This window comes from Orycteropus afer, unplaced genomic scaffold (assembly GCF_000298275.1).
Source record: "Orycteropus afer afer isolate SDZICR_OR568_19922 unplaced genomic scaffold, OryAfe1.0 scaffold00067, whole genome shotgun sequence".
NCBI classification, from domain to species: Eukaryota; Metazoa; Chordata; class Mammalia; order Tubulidentata; family Orycteropodidae; genus Orycteropus; species Orycteropus afer.
Genome location: NW_006921654.1, coordinates 8,880,354 through 8,893,752, shown reverse-complemented (window position 1 = coordinate 8,893,752; position 13,399 = coordinate 8,880,354). Strand labels below are relative to the sequence as shown.

The following is a 13,399-nucleotide window of genomic DNA, read 5'->3' as shown; positions in this document are numbered from 1 at the left end:
TCATCGTCTTCAAGTAAGCCGCCTCTGGGATGCTTGTGTCTAAGTGACTGTTGTGACCATGTCTTTTTTAATCCTCGTGTAAAGTAGCAAAGTAGACCTAAGAGGGAATTATAATTTGGTTATAATCCAGCATTTGGAGATAAATTTATTGTTTGTAAAATGTTCCTGCACACCTGACTGTTTCTTTGCCCTCATGGCGAGAGTCATGTAAGGAGAGCAGGTAGGACCCCAGACTGACTTTCCTTTGATGGATCTTCCTGGACCCTAGTCCTACCCTCCGGTCCCCATCCAATATGGATGGGAGGTTGGGACACAGGTGACAGGAAAGGAGATCTAAGAGTGGCTTGGGGCACCAAGGACTGGGGAGGCCAAGCTGAGGGTGCCCAGCTGTCTCTCAAGGTTGGTGGCTGGTGGTGGGGCTGGCCCTGAGGGCCAGGCGGTGGGGGGAGGTGAGCAGGAGTGCCTTCAGGCCTCCCCAGGTTGGGCTGGCTGCTTTAAAGAGGCTCGCTCTGTTAGTTTAGAATGGTAGAACTTGCTATTCTCTGCAGGTATAATGGCTGTATATCGACTAAAAAGTAGTGTGAAGTGTTACTTACTGATTTTCATGTAAAAGATGAGCCCTTATTCTGGAATCACTCGTCCTTTCTCTTGTTAAGCATTCTTTTTATGTCTGTTGCGGTGGGTATTTGGCCCTTTGTGCCAGCCATGATTCTTATTTCAAGATTCGCTCCAGCTGGGCATCTGCTAGGTATACTAGTTGGGAACAAGTCACCAACAGGATTAGGGGTCAGAGGCACCTTGGTACCAGACCAGTGTTCAAAGGGAGCTCCATGGCACCTGGCTCACTGTACTGACTGCTGGTCCTGATGCCTTTTTCACTGTTCCTGGAATTAGAATTTCCATCTGTTACAACTCAGCGTAAGGCAAAACATAAGCCAGTCTTGTGGATGGGTTTGCCAGCATCAGCTACCACCTCTACTTCCATTCCTGGAACTTCCTTTATTGGGGGGAATACAGGTGAAAGCAGGCTTCTCAGAGCTCTGGAGAGGTCTTTCAGCTGCCTGGCTGGGAAGCCTAATCTTGGCACAAAGCTGAAGGGTGAGGAGAACACGTCTACCTACTTGTCAGGGAGGAGGTGGCTGGGTATGTGAGCTGCTTGCATACTCAGCCTTGGGATGCAACAGAATAGGAAAAAGACTGAGGTTCCAGTTAATGGCTTTCTTACTAACAAATTGTGCCCTTGGTCATAAACCCACCTTCAAGTCCCTTAGATAAGAAAAATGAGGCCAGAGAGGTTATGGTCCAGTCCAGCCTTCTGATTTAAAAGCTAGGGTCACCTGGTGAGGGACGCTTTTGGCCTACAGGTGCTGCAGAATGAGGGAGGAGACTCACCCAGTCCAGTGGCTCTTCCAGAAAGTTCCAGTACTGGGAGGTCTGCCTAAGATTCTACCTGGACCTGTGCTTCCATTACAGCCCCTTTCCATTTAGATCATCCTTCAATTCCTGCCAGCTCCAGTACTCTGAATCTCCTTGTTTCTTCCTCAGATGACAACCAGTTCTTTTTCGAGAGATGTAAGAGCATTTCTGTGAGAACAGTTCCTGCGGATTTTCACTAGACCCTGGGCCTCCAAAGTAGACTCAGCAGTCTGGTTTGATGCTTTCAGACTTCCTGGTGTGAAGAAACTGAGTGTTGTCCGAGGCAGGCTATGGGAGGTGACCCTCTGTGGGGCTTGGAGGTGTGCTGTCCAGTCCCTTGCATTCACCCTTTAGTGCCTGAGTGATGGGAACAGGATAGTGTAGGCACAGGAAGTGTCCGCAGTCAAAGGTCTGAAGTTGAGAAAGAGGGGGCTCATTCGGGGGACTCCCAAGCTTGCTGGACAGGCCCTTGTCACAGCAGGAAGCTTCCTCTTCAGTTTGGGCTGAGGAAAGAAGGCTGAAAAGGCAGGTTCCCATGTGGCAAAATGATGGTTGAGGGAGCTGCCCCCTTTCCAGGGAGGGAGGAACAGGGAGCGTTAGTGAGGGAGGCTGGGGAAGGCTGGGTTTACACTGGGTTCCTTGAACTCGGGAAGGAGAATTACAGTCTGGGTTTGTAAGATCGGCCACAGAAAGGATTCTGCTGGCACCAGTTCACAGAATCTGAGTGACATCCTCCCACTGGGTGGTTGAAGCATTTGGCTAAGTCCTGTCTCATAGCCATTTCTTTTCAATATAAGCTGTTCAAACTGCTTTTTGGGGAACTCTCTTCTTTGGCTGTTCCTTAGAGAACTGTCGGCAGGCAGCACTCCGCTTCCATGCCTGTCCTCCTGGTCCTCCGAGCTAGAGTGCTGGCTGTCGGCTGGATGTTTCTCTGGCTTTGCTGCTCCTCTGCTGTCCCGGAACTCATGACCTGCTTTGCTCTGATGTCCTCCCCCCACAGGACAACTTTGTAAAAATTTGCAAGACAACTTTGTAGAAATGCACAGCATCCAAAGTGTCCAGATAGTGCCACTTGGACCAACATTATGAAACCTTTTTATAAATTAATTACAGAGACAAAATCCCTTCTTAGTATATTATACAAGTAGAACGTTTGTTTGACTAAATGAGCCACTAACTAGAACTAGGAAGCAGTTTCATTAGAATCATATTCTTAAGTCTCTGTTTCCTTTGGAACATCTCCCCTTTTTCTAAACCAAGGGGGGTGGGCACGTAGTCCAAAATGCAGAAGCAGACAACAACCATCCAAGGAAATGCCTAGAAAGCCTGGGCCTCCCTCCTTACACCACACTTCTGGAGCCTTGGCCCTTCTTGAGCCCTGGCAGGGGCATCCATGTAACATGCCACTATTAGCAGTGAATTTTTTTAGTTTTTATTTGGCCAGGGAGAGGAGGCAAGAATATTTAAGGACCATTGACAACCAGTGGTGTTTTTCCCTCCCCTCCCTTTTATCTCCCCAGAAATGCAGACTCCTTCTTTCTTTGACCCTAGTAGCTATTTTTCTCAATTTCCTATAGCCATATAAATTCTAGACATGTACTCAGTTTAACAAAATCCTACTGCAATAAAATAGTTTAGCTGTCCTTGGAGTTTGTTATAATGGAATTTTACTCGTACTGAGCTGGCTGGGGAAAAAGTTGTTAAAAGGAGGAATGGAATATGGTGGCCAGGGAGAAAGCAGGTGGCTATCTCGCCATCGGTTCATTTGGAAAATGCATCACTTAATTGTTTTCCTTTCGTTTGGGTCTAAGGATTACTTTCCTTCTTGAGATTTTTATAATTTAAGGAATCCAGAGATGGAAATTAGGGAGCTATTTATCTCTTGTTGGTTTAAAGACAAATCCAGATACATAGATGGTTAGAGTTGCCTATGGAAGTGAAGAGGACTCGTATGTTTTAGAATCCAGAGAAGATGGGGATGAGCATGTTGCTGAGCACTTGAGGGGCAGAGATGTCTGCAAGGCACCAGGAGCTCACTGAGACTGCTATGCTCATGTCTTTATTTTAGTTTGGGCCTAGAGGTGGTGGTATGGTTCCAGGGCTCACTCCACTGCAGGAAGTGGACAAATCTCAGTAAAATGTTAGCAGTTTGCAAAGTAGGCTGGGACCCTGATATATTCTTGTAAGAGCTGATCCAGGTTAAGAAAGAGAGATGGGAACTCGCTTGTCCTCTGGAAAAACATGCGTGGAAATGACGCTCAGGGCAAGGCACTGGTTCTAGCAAAACGAGGAACCTGAGGGAACAGGGAGGAAATGACAGTTTTGAGGGGCAGTGAATGGTGATTCTTGAAGGACTGGCCTCATGGCCAGGCAGCTCTGTTGTGGGGTGACTTCTTCCCTCTGGGGTAATATGGACTTTACAGATGGCAGGAAAGGTGGCTGTGCACCTCAGCTGTAGGGAACCAAGGTGCTCTCGTGGGCTTCCCAGAACACATAACCAGAAGGAGTCTATTCTGCTCTCTTGACCTCATACTCCCCAAAAGGGGCTGGGGCTGGGGGTAGGTCTCAGGTGTGAGGCACTTGACTATCATCCAAGGTTCTGAGATCAGAATGTATCTTAATCCACCTCCTCACGCTACAACATATGAGGAAGCCATTATCTTTGAAGAGCTAAGCCCATGTCTCAAGGTCATGCAAGACCTGCTTGTCCCTATTTGAATTCTCGATCCAGTGATCTTTTTAAAAATAATATGTTCTTGTTATTTTTTGACATATGGGACACATGGGGAGACGTGACAGTAGAAAAAGACAAGTGGGGGACCTACCTGAGTAGTGGGGCATCCCCACCAACTTGCTGTCCATTCTTTGGCCCAACTCCTGGGGCATCCCCCTCCAGCCCATTGCCCCGCACATTTTTCTCTCCCTTTGTAAGGGCTCCATTTTGCTTAGGAAGCCTGGGGGTTTGCTGTGTAATTTTGGTTGCCCTGCATTCAGCTTCTTCTCCTCCATCTCGCTCTTCAGCTTCTTGTTTTCCTGCTGCAGATGCTCCATCACATTGTGGAGGTGGCTGTGGGAAGAGAGGGAAGGGCAGGTGGGTGTTTGATCTGCTGGGTCTGCTTGGTTCCCTGCTGGAAAGACACATAAAGGTGTCACAGAAAGAGGATCTTGGGTACCTAACTCATCAGAGCTGAGGCCCTGCTGTGGGTTGAATGTTGCCACCCAAAAAGATGTTGAAGTCCTAAATCCTCAAACCTATGAATAGGACTTTCTTTGGAAACAGGGTCTTTGAAGATGTTATCAATTAACATGAGGCCCTACTAGAGTAGAGTGGGTCCCAAACCATTCTAAGTGGTATTCTCATAAAAGAGAAAAGACAGAGACAGACAGAGGAAAGACAGCTATGTGAAGATGTGTCTTAATGCCGAAGAACACCTAGGACTACCAGACATTGAGTGAGCTAAGGAAGGATCTTCCACTGCAGCCTCTGGAGAGAGCATGGCCCTGCGGACATCTTGAATTTGGACTACCAGCTTCTAGAACAGAGCCAATAAATTTATGTTTACAAGCGACCCAATTTGTCTTATTTTGTTAGGACAATCCTAGGAAACAAACACAGGCCCTCACACAAGTTCTGTAGAAATGGAGGCATGTGTGTGTCCAGCGGATGAAGCCCAGGCCTGGGGTTGGGGTGACACCCTCATCTTTGTGCTTGTTTTCTTGTCTGTTAGAAGGGAACTATCAAGCCTACCCTGCCTACTGGGGTTAACATAAGGATCCAGTTATACAAATAATATAAATTTGACTGGAAGAGGCAGATGGCCGCTAAGAACCATGTGGCCCTTTTCTAAGCATGCTCTGACAAAAGGCTGGGAAGCGTCTTCTGATGTGTCCTTGGTTGCTCACGGCCGGGCCTTAGAAACACTCTCACCTAGTTCTGATACCAAAGCCATGTTCTGTCCACTTTCCTTTGCTGAAGGGTTGGGAGCACAGATAGCTCATCTCTCTTGGGAGCTTTGGAAAATTACTCATCCCCATTTTATGGATTAGGACACAGAGGTGGCGATGTAGGAGAGGGGGATGATAGTTTAGCACATTTCCTGTGGCTCAATAAATTAATATCCAGAGTAATTTCCCTCCCAAACCAGGACAGTGGTAGACAGTGGGCTCTGGAGGCAGACTTCTCAGATTGGAATTCTGGCTCTGCCATTGACGAGTTGTGAGATCATGAGTAGTTATTAAAAATTACAGCTTTCAGTTTCTCTCCTCTCAAATGGAGATGATAGCTTGGTCAAACTCATGGGGTCTGATGAGGATTCAATAAATTAATACCCTTAGTACAGGGCCTAGCACATGGTAAACAAGAAATGTTAGTTGAGCTATTATTGCTATTAAAAGATGGTTTTCTTTGAAAGAGGTTCAGGCAAACTCAAGAGTGAAACAACTTTCTGGAACTTAGTACACCATAAGAAAAAGTTTAGAGTTCTCTGCTATCTTCAGATTCTGACATATCACAAGGAACTAAGAAAGAAGACATGACAGTAGAAAAAGATTTTTTTCTTTCAGTTCAACTCATTCAGAAAATGTCATTACCCTAGTGAAAAAGCTCATGGTCTTTAGAGTAAATCAAATAAAGACTTCAGTCTAAATCTTTTCTTTGGATGTATGTTTTACCTCTTGTTCTCAACAAACCTAGCTGGCTTTGAAGGCATCCTCTTTCCCCAAAGCCCCTCAGGCGATGGCCACTCCAGTGGCAGTGGGCCTGAAGGTAGGGTCCCAGAGCTGTGCTCATTCCCTGGCTCTGCCGTGTTCTCTGCTACCACTTGTGTCAGCATCCTCAGGGCCTTCAGCCTTCCATAGACAATCCATTCTGTGTTTGGTCCTTCACTGCCTCACTTCTAATGATCTGATCTCCACCCCAACTCAGTCACTCTCCTAAGGTGAAGGCCAAGAACAGAGCTTTCCAACTGAGGTGCCATGAATGAGTTACAGGTGTGCTGCAATACTGATGTCCTCAGCCCTTGGGGCAGGGTTTGGGGCAGCCTCTAGTTGGTCAACTTTGCCATGAGCAGCTCCATCCTGCACCCTCCATGTTGCCATACTATTGTGGTCCTTTCCTAAGTTTGCTCTGACAAAAGGTTGAGAAGTACTTCCCTAGAGCTTGTTATTGTACCATGTGCAAAATCTCAACTTTAAATTCATGCCTTTACCACTAGCCTCAAACTCTCATCTCTCATCCCCATGCTTCACTCTTGGCTGACCCAGCTTTGATTATGCAGTTGAAGCAAGACCACGGGAGAGTGGAGCATTAAGTAGAAAGAATCTAGGCCCCTGAATGACTACATGGAACAGATGAACAGAGGAACTTCACGGACTTGGATTGCTCACTTCCATGATGAGAGAAAGTTCTATGCTCCTTCATTTGGGGACCTCTATTATAGCAGCTTAGTCCTGCTCTTAGTAATGTAGTCTGCCTTTCAATGCCTGGTCCTTTTGTAGCATTTTTGACCTCTGAGGATCACAGCGGAGGAGAATGGTAAGGGGCACAGAGACTATTAAACCCCTTCCATATTGTTGGTGAGGAGCTAAGGCCCAAAGAGGTAAAGTGAGGTATCCAAGGTCACATAGTTTGATGCAGAAATTGTACTAGGTGGCCTTCCCAAAGAAGCAGGCCTATCCTTACTGAATCACACATCAAATAACAAAGCCAGCCCTCGTTGCTGAATCTTCACCTTAGGTCCCAAGAAGCAGCCAAGTTAGTAAAGGATGACTTACTCCTTTTCACCAGTCAGTTTGGCGATGTATTTGACCTGTTCACGGAGCTTGCTTCCTAGTTTCTCATTGGCGATCCTGTAAGAAAATCCCCAAGAGAGAGAGCAGCCAGTTCCTTAGCCTCCTGTGAGCAAGAGCATAAGCTGGTTGGGTGGCACACTGGGTGGTCTCACAGGTGGCTTTTGTGCCCAGGGCTGGACCCACCTTAGCACCTGGCCATTGATAGGACTCTGTACTTAACTCCTGTGTAAAAAGTCAAGTTGATCTCCAGGTGAGTTCAAGGGATCCCGTCAGTGAGATGGATCTTAGGTTGGGAAGAGGAAGTGGGACTCATACTAAGAATCCCTTCCATCTTGGGGACTGGTCCATTTCGAAGGCAGTAGGGATTTCCAAACCTGCCCAAAGGGTTGAACCCCTCTCCTTACACTAAACTCTTGGGTAGGGGCTGAGATTGGATTAGTATTCCTAGGGGGCAGGGTATACATATTTGTGTGTGTGTGTGTGTGTCTCTGTGTGTGTGGTTCTCTAGCTCAACCCCAGGTGTGGGACCTTTCTTTTTTCCTTCCTTACTTACTTCTGTTCTTTGGCCCACTGTTCCATGTTGGTCATAATCTGATCATTCTCTCGGTGGAGTCTATAGTTTTCTTTGGGCACAGAGTGCTGGGTGGATCGAAGGACTTCCACCTGAGGCACACAGCAGGGCTTCAGTGCAAGTGGAAAGACAGCTTTTAAGGGAAGAGGGTATAGGCCCATCCCCTGTCTCCTCCTGATTGGGCTCTGCTCTGCTAAGGAGGAGGAGAAAGATGGACTCTGTCCATCCCCTAGGACAGAGCTAGGTTGCCACCCCAGGACCCCCACCTATGGTCTACAGGTTGCACCCCACATGAAGGCAACATCCCTGAGGAGGCACCATTTAGGCAAGAGACACAGTAGATTTGTACATATGTAATAATGGTTTTCAGGACAAACACATTAGTGCCTAGTTCTACAAAAGCAGTATGTTAAGCCAATTTTTAACACAAGAAAAAGATCTCGAACAAGCGATGCCGTTTTCTCATTTGCACAGAGGCCCTGTGGCCACCCGGAGATGCCCTGAGCCCTCCTGCCCTGAACCTCATACTGCTCAGGGAGCTGGGGATGGGGACACGCCCAGACTGCCTTTGATTTTACTGCCAGTTCCGTGGCTGCTCAAAGTGTTGGGGGACTCTGGCTAGGCGTGACCAGTGGATTATCTAAGCAGGGCAGGCTCATGTACCTGACAGGGAGGCGGTGCCAGTTTCTTCTCTGGACCAGGGTGTTTGCTCTGTGCGCACTCTCTCTGCCAACAAAGCCATGGGAAGACAGTTATGTTGAGATGGTGCCATGACCCACAGTCCTCAGAGCTTGTTTTGTGTTGGATATAGTGAGCTTGGGATATCCCTTCCCTGCTCCAAGGGACCCCCCTGGGGGAGCTGTTGGGCATCCAGGTGGTGGATGTGTTGGGAAGGGCCACAGGAAGCGAAGAGACACCGAGGAGCAGCACACCTTCTCGTCTTCAAGGAGCTTCTCTTTCAGAGTGGCCATTTCCACCTGGAATTCCATGAGCTGTTCCTCTTTGGCCGCCAGCATCTTGAGGTCATTCTTGTGCTGCCTCTTCCACTGCAGCACCTGACTGGTCATTTCCTCCAGCTTCTTGTCAAAGACGTGCACCTGCTCAGGGATACAAAGTGAGGAGGGAGACCCTACCTTGCCACCCTGAACATCAGATGACCCACGGCAAGGCCAAAGGGTTCTTTCTTAACCTTGGGAGAATCTTTCCAAAAAAAAAAAAACAAGCCCATTGTTGTCGAGTCAATTCTGACCCATGGTAGAGTAAATTGCCCCATAGGGTTTCCAAGGCTGTAATCTTTATGGAAGAGGACTGCCCATCTTTGTCCTGCAGAGCAGCTCGTGGGTTTGAACGATTGACCTTTCATTTAGCAGCCGAGTGCGTAATAAATGCGTCACCAGGGCTCCTTAGGGAGAGTCTTTTGTGGTGTGCCGTTGAGTTGCCCCTGACTCATAGTGACCCTCCTTGGGTTCCTGAGGCGGTATCACTACGGAAGTAGATTGCCCAACCTTCCTTCCGAGGAGTGGCTGGTGGCTTTGAACCGCCAGCCTTCTGGTTAGCAGTCAAGTGCTTTAGGCACTAGGCCACCAGAGCTCCTAAGGGAGAATCTTTGTTGTTGTTGTTGTTGTTTGCCGTCGAGTCAGCCCCGACTCATAGCGACCCCTCCTTGGGTTTCCGAGGCAGTATCACTACAGAAGTAGGATTGCCCAACCTTCCTTCCGAGGAGTGGCTGGTGGGTTTGAACCGCCAGCCTTCTGGTTAGCAGTCAAGTGCCTTAGGCACTATGCTACCAGAGCTTTTAGGGGATGTTTTATTTCTAGTAACCAGCAGAGGGCACCCCTACCCTGTGATCTTCACTACCCTCACCCAAGGCACATCACAGGGTGAAGACAGCCCATCAGCCAGCCAGAGGGAATGGCTTTGTGGTGAACAGGGGGTGCGGGAGGCAGCCTTGTGGACTGGAGAGGAAGGGTCCTCACCTCTAGCTCACTCTGCTGGTGGAAGCCCTGGAGTTTTTTCAATTCCACATTGAGCTTTTTCATCCTCTCCTCATAAACGGCAATTTCATCTTCCAGCTGAGTTTTCCTCTCTTGAGTCTGCATCAGGCTTCGGTGCAGATCCTTTGTCTCTGCGGCAGCTTGGTTGAGCTTCCGGTAAAGACAAAGGGGATGAGCGTGGCTAGCAGAGCCCTTTGAGTCCTTAATGGAGACACATCCAGCCCCACCCAGTCCTCTGCCCAGGGTGGTGCAGACAGTCCCATTACGCAGTGTCCCAGAAGGGGTGGGGAGTGACAGTGCTGGCGTGTTCCATACACAACCCTGCACCACATCACTGCCTCCCCACCCACAGACACACATACTTCATCTCTTTCCAGTCCTGCAGATTAATTAGCCAGGCTAACCCAAGGAAGGTTGGGCAATCCTACTTCCGTGGTGATACTGCCTCGGAAACCCAAGGAGGGGTCGCTATGAGTCGGGGCCGACTCGACGGCACATAACAACAACAACAACAACAACCCAAGGATGGGCATGAATTTCTCTCACAATCCAGGCTTTGGGAAAATTTTGCCCAGATTACCCATGGGCAGAAGCTCTTGTTAGATTTGGCCTCCATTTTCCCCCTCCCACCTCAAAGGGTCATGAAGAGGAAACATGCCTTCTCTGGGCTGAAATGCCCACTTCACGCAAGAGTTCGTAGGTTTGCGATAGCCCTGGTGACAGCCAGTTGGGCAGGATGCTCTTCCTGCCCTCCGGCACAACGCTGCCATTTCTCTGCAGAGCAGCCCAGGGTGTGGCCTCACCTTTTGCAGGGCTTGAGTCAGGTCCTCTTGGCAGGTAGCTGCCTTCAGGGACAACTCGTCATAGGCCGCCTTGCTGACCATGGTCTGGATACAATGCTTCTCTTTCTCCTTAGCCTTGTCCAGCTGGGCCTGCAGGGTCGTTATGGTCTCCTTCTGCTGAGATACCTTTAGGGAGGGAACATCACTGTCACGGAGGCAACTTGGTGTCTACAGGAAATGGACAGGACCTGGGCTTTGTTATCTTTGCATTCATCTGCTGCAGTTACAGCCCCTGCATCTTCCCCTTACTGTTCATTGTCAAAAGGAGAGCTGTCCTTTCTAAGTGCTTCTGTGCTCCTCTCCCACCTTTCTGCTTCTAGGTAGCACCCTCCCCCCCATGCCCAAGTACAAAGAGTCCTGGACTTTGCAGCATTTCATCAAGATCCGGGATCCAATTCTAGGTTAGGAGACATGATACAACACTTCAGTTGTGTTTTATACTTCACTTAGGCCCTGATAGAACTCGCTAGACTTGATGCATAATGAAAGCAGGGACCATGTGTGTTTTGTTCATTGCTGTATTTCTACCACCTAGAACCCAGGGCATGGCACATAATAGGTGCTCAATGAATTCTTATGACTTTTTGAGACTTAATCAAACATTGCACTGGACAGTGTCTGGAGTTAGGGATGAAATGAATATATTAGCTTTGAATTAAAGACATGTTTTTAAAATTTGAGTGTATTTAAAAACTTTAAGTCTGTGTCTTACACTTAATAATGAGGAATAATGGTATAGTTAAAATGGAACTGAGATCTGGAATCAGATATCTGGGTCGAGAGCCTAGTTTTGTCATTTACTTAATTTCTCTGGGCCTCAGTTTCCTCATTTGTAGGTTGGGATAATTTCAGCTGCTTCACAGTGTTCCTGTAATGATTCAATGAGATTATGTATGTAAAAGGGCCTTGTAAGGTGTAAGTCACTATGTCACTCTGAGCTATTATCATAAATTTGCTGATAATTAGTTATCTTGTTATACACTTCAGTACAGGACAGAGATCTTTAAAGTCTGGAAGCAGGAGGGAAACCTTAGATCACCTGTTTGCCTTCTGGTCCTTGGTATTCAAGCACACCTGCATTCTCATGTGGCCATACACGCCAACACGTTTTGGGGGTTTTTATTGCTTTTCCCCAGTAACGTCTCAGTGCTTGAAGTTCATTACTTTTTTTAGACAGAACTTTGAGTCTCTTTGACACTAAGAATTAGTACAATGAAAAATGTCAGATTGGACTTTTGACCCTACATTTTCCATGGCCTTGGGGTGAAACTGTTCCTAAGGATGATATAATTTGGTCTTCTAGGAATAGAACTGCATGTTTTCAGGAGATTTCTGAAAAATATGGAGTCAACTAGGGAGCCACTGAAGAGCCTGGAATTCACTAAGTTCTTGATAAGTGGAGGTTGAGCTGAGAAATGTCACTGTGGAGGTAGGATATTAAAAAGAGGTGGTGAAAAAAATTATAACGTTAGAAGCAAACATGGATGCTTTATTTGAAATTTCTCTAAATTTGTTCTCATTTAGCTTACAGAAAAATATACTTAAAAATATATAGACACCCATAAAAACCATGGAATCGGGAGTCTAATAACAGTTCTAATAAAAGACCTACGCCAACAGCATCAGGCCTAGATGATTTTACAGGTGAATTCTACTAAGCCATTCTTGATTCCTCTTTCTCTCATACCCACTCCATCAACTATTCTCGTCAGTTCTGCTGCTAAAATCTTTCCTGAGTTTGCTCACTTCTGTCTTCCCTGCTACCACTCTAGCCTGGACTGTAGTGGCCTCTTAACTGGTCTCTTCACTCCTACCCCTCCCCCTCCCTCCCAGAGCATTTCCACCCATTAGTCAGAGTTACAGTTTAAAAATGTAAAAACTTACCAGTAATCTTTCCCACCCCTTTGAGGAAATTCTAGCAACAGAATTCTGAAACGAATACTTTTAGGTTCACTTTTACATGGCTATCTTTCTTTTGGCTAATGAGACGTTGTTGATGTTGTTATGTGCCATTGAGTCGGACCCTACTCATAGCGACCCCTCCTTGGGTTTCCGAGGCAGTATCACTACAGAAGTAGATTGCCCCATCTTCCTTCCGAGGAGTGGCTGGTGGGTTTGAACCGCTGTCCTTCTGGTTAGCAGTCAAGTGCCTTAGGCACTAATAAATACTTGAGCCAAAACAAAAAAACCAAACTCAACTTCCGTCGAGTCAGAGCCGACTCATAGCGACCCCTCCTTGGGTTTCCGAGGCAGTATCGCTATGGAAGTAGATCGACCAACCTTCCTTCAGAAGACTATATTCAGGGAGGATCTGAGGGACTCAGACCTCAACTCTGGGTCACACTAATGCAGAGAGTTCTATTTCTGGAGGAGAAAACTCCAGAAACAGCAGTTCCTTAGACCTGTGCATCTGATATGTTACCCGTTAGCCACATGTGGTTATTTACACTTAAAGAAAATGAAAATTAGTTAATATCAATTAAAATGAAACATTGAGTTCCTTAGTTATACTAAGCCATATTCCAAGCACTCAAAAGCCACATGTGACTAGTGGTTACTCTATTGGTAAGTTCAAGTATACAACTTTCCATAATCACAGAAAGTTCTATTGGGCTGTACTGGCCTTACCTTGGTCTTATGCTTAGTATGTTGTTTTAGTGTGTAGCTGAGTCGATTTAGACTCATACTGACCTTATGTGACAGAGTAGAGTTGCCCCTAGGGCTTCCTAGGCTGTAATCTTTATGGAAGCAGATTGCCAGGACTTGTCTCTCACAGACCTGCTGGT

The 13,399-nt window shown here is 47.0% G+C and overlaps 1 protein-coding gene across 1 annotated transcript in view; it reads right to left on the bottom strand.

The window, feature by feature from the left end:
• Positions 1-1,704: 1,704 nt before the first annotated feature.
• The window catches only part of PMFBP1 (polyamine modulated factor 1 binding protein 1), a 47,471-nt gene continuing 35,776 nt past the window's right edge, over positions 1,705-13,399 (bottom strand). The window contains exons 13-19 of the mRNA XM_007940408.1: positions 10,575-10,739; positions 9,754-9,921; positions 8,710-8,874; positions 7,760-7,887; positions 7,189-7,263; positions 4,242-4,483; positions 1,705-1,919 (exon numbers count right to left, since the gene is read on the bottom strand). Coding sequence (XP_007938599.1) covers positions 1,705-1,919; positions 4,242-4,483; positions 7,189-7,263; positions 7,760-7,887; positions 8,710-8,874; positions 9,754-9,921; positions 10,575-10,739 — 1,158 coding nt within the window. The remainder of the gene's footprint in view (positions 1,920-4,241; positions 4,484-7,188; positions 7,264-7,759; positions 7,888-8,709; positions 8,875-9,753; positions 9,922-10,574; positions 10,740-13,399) is intronic.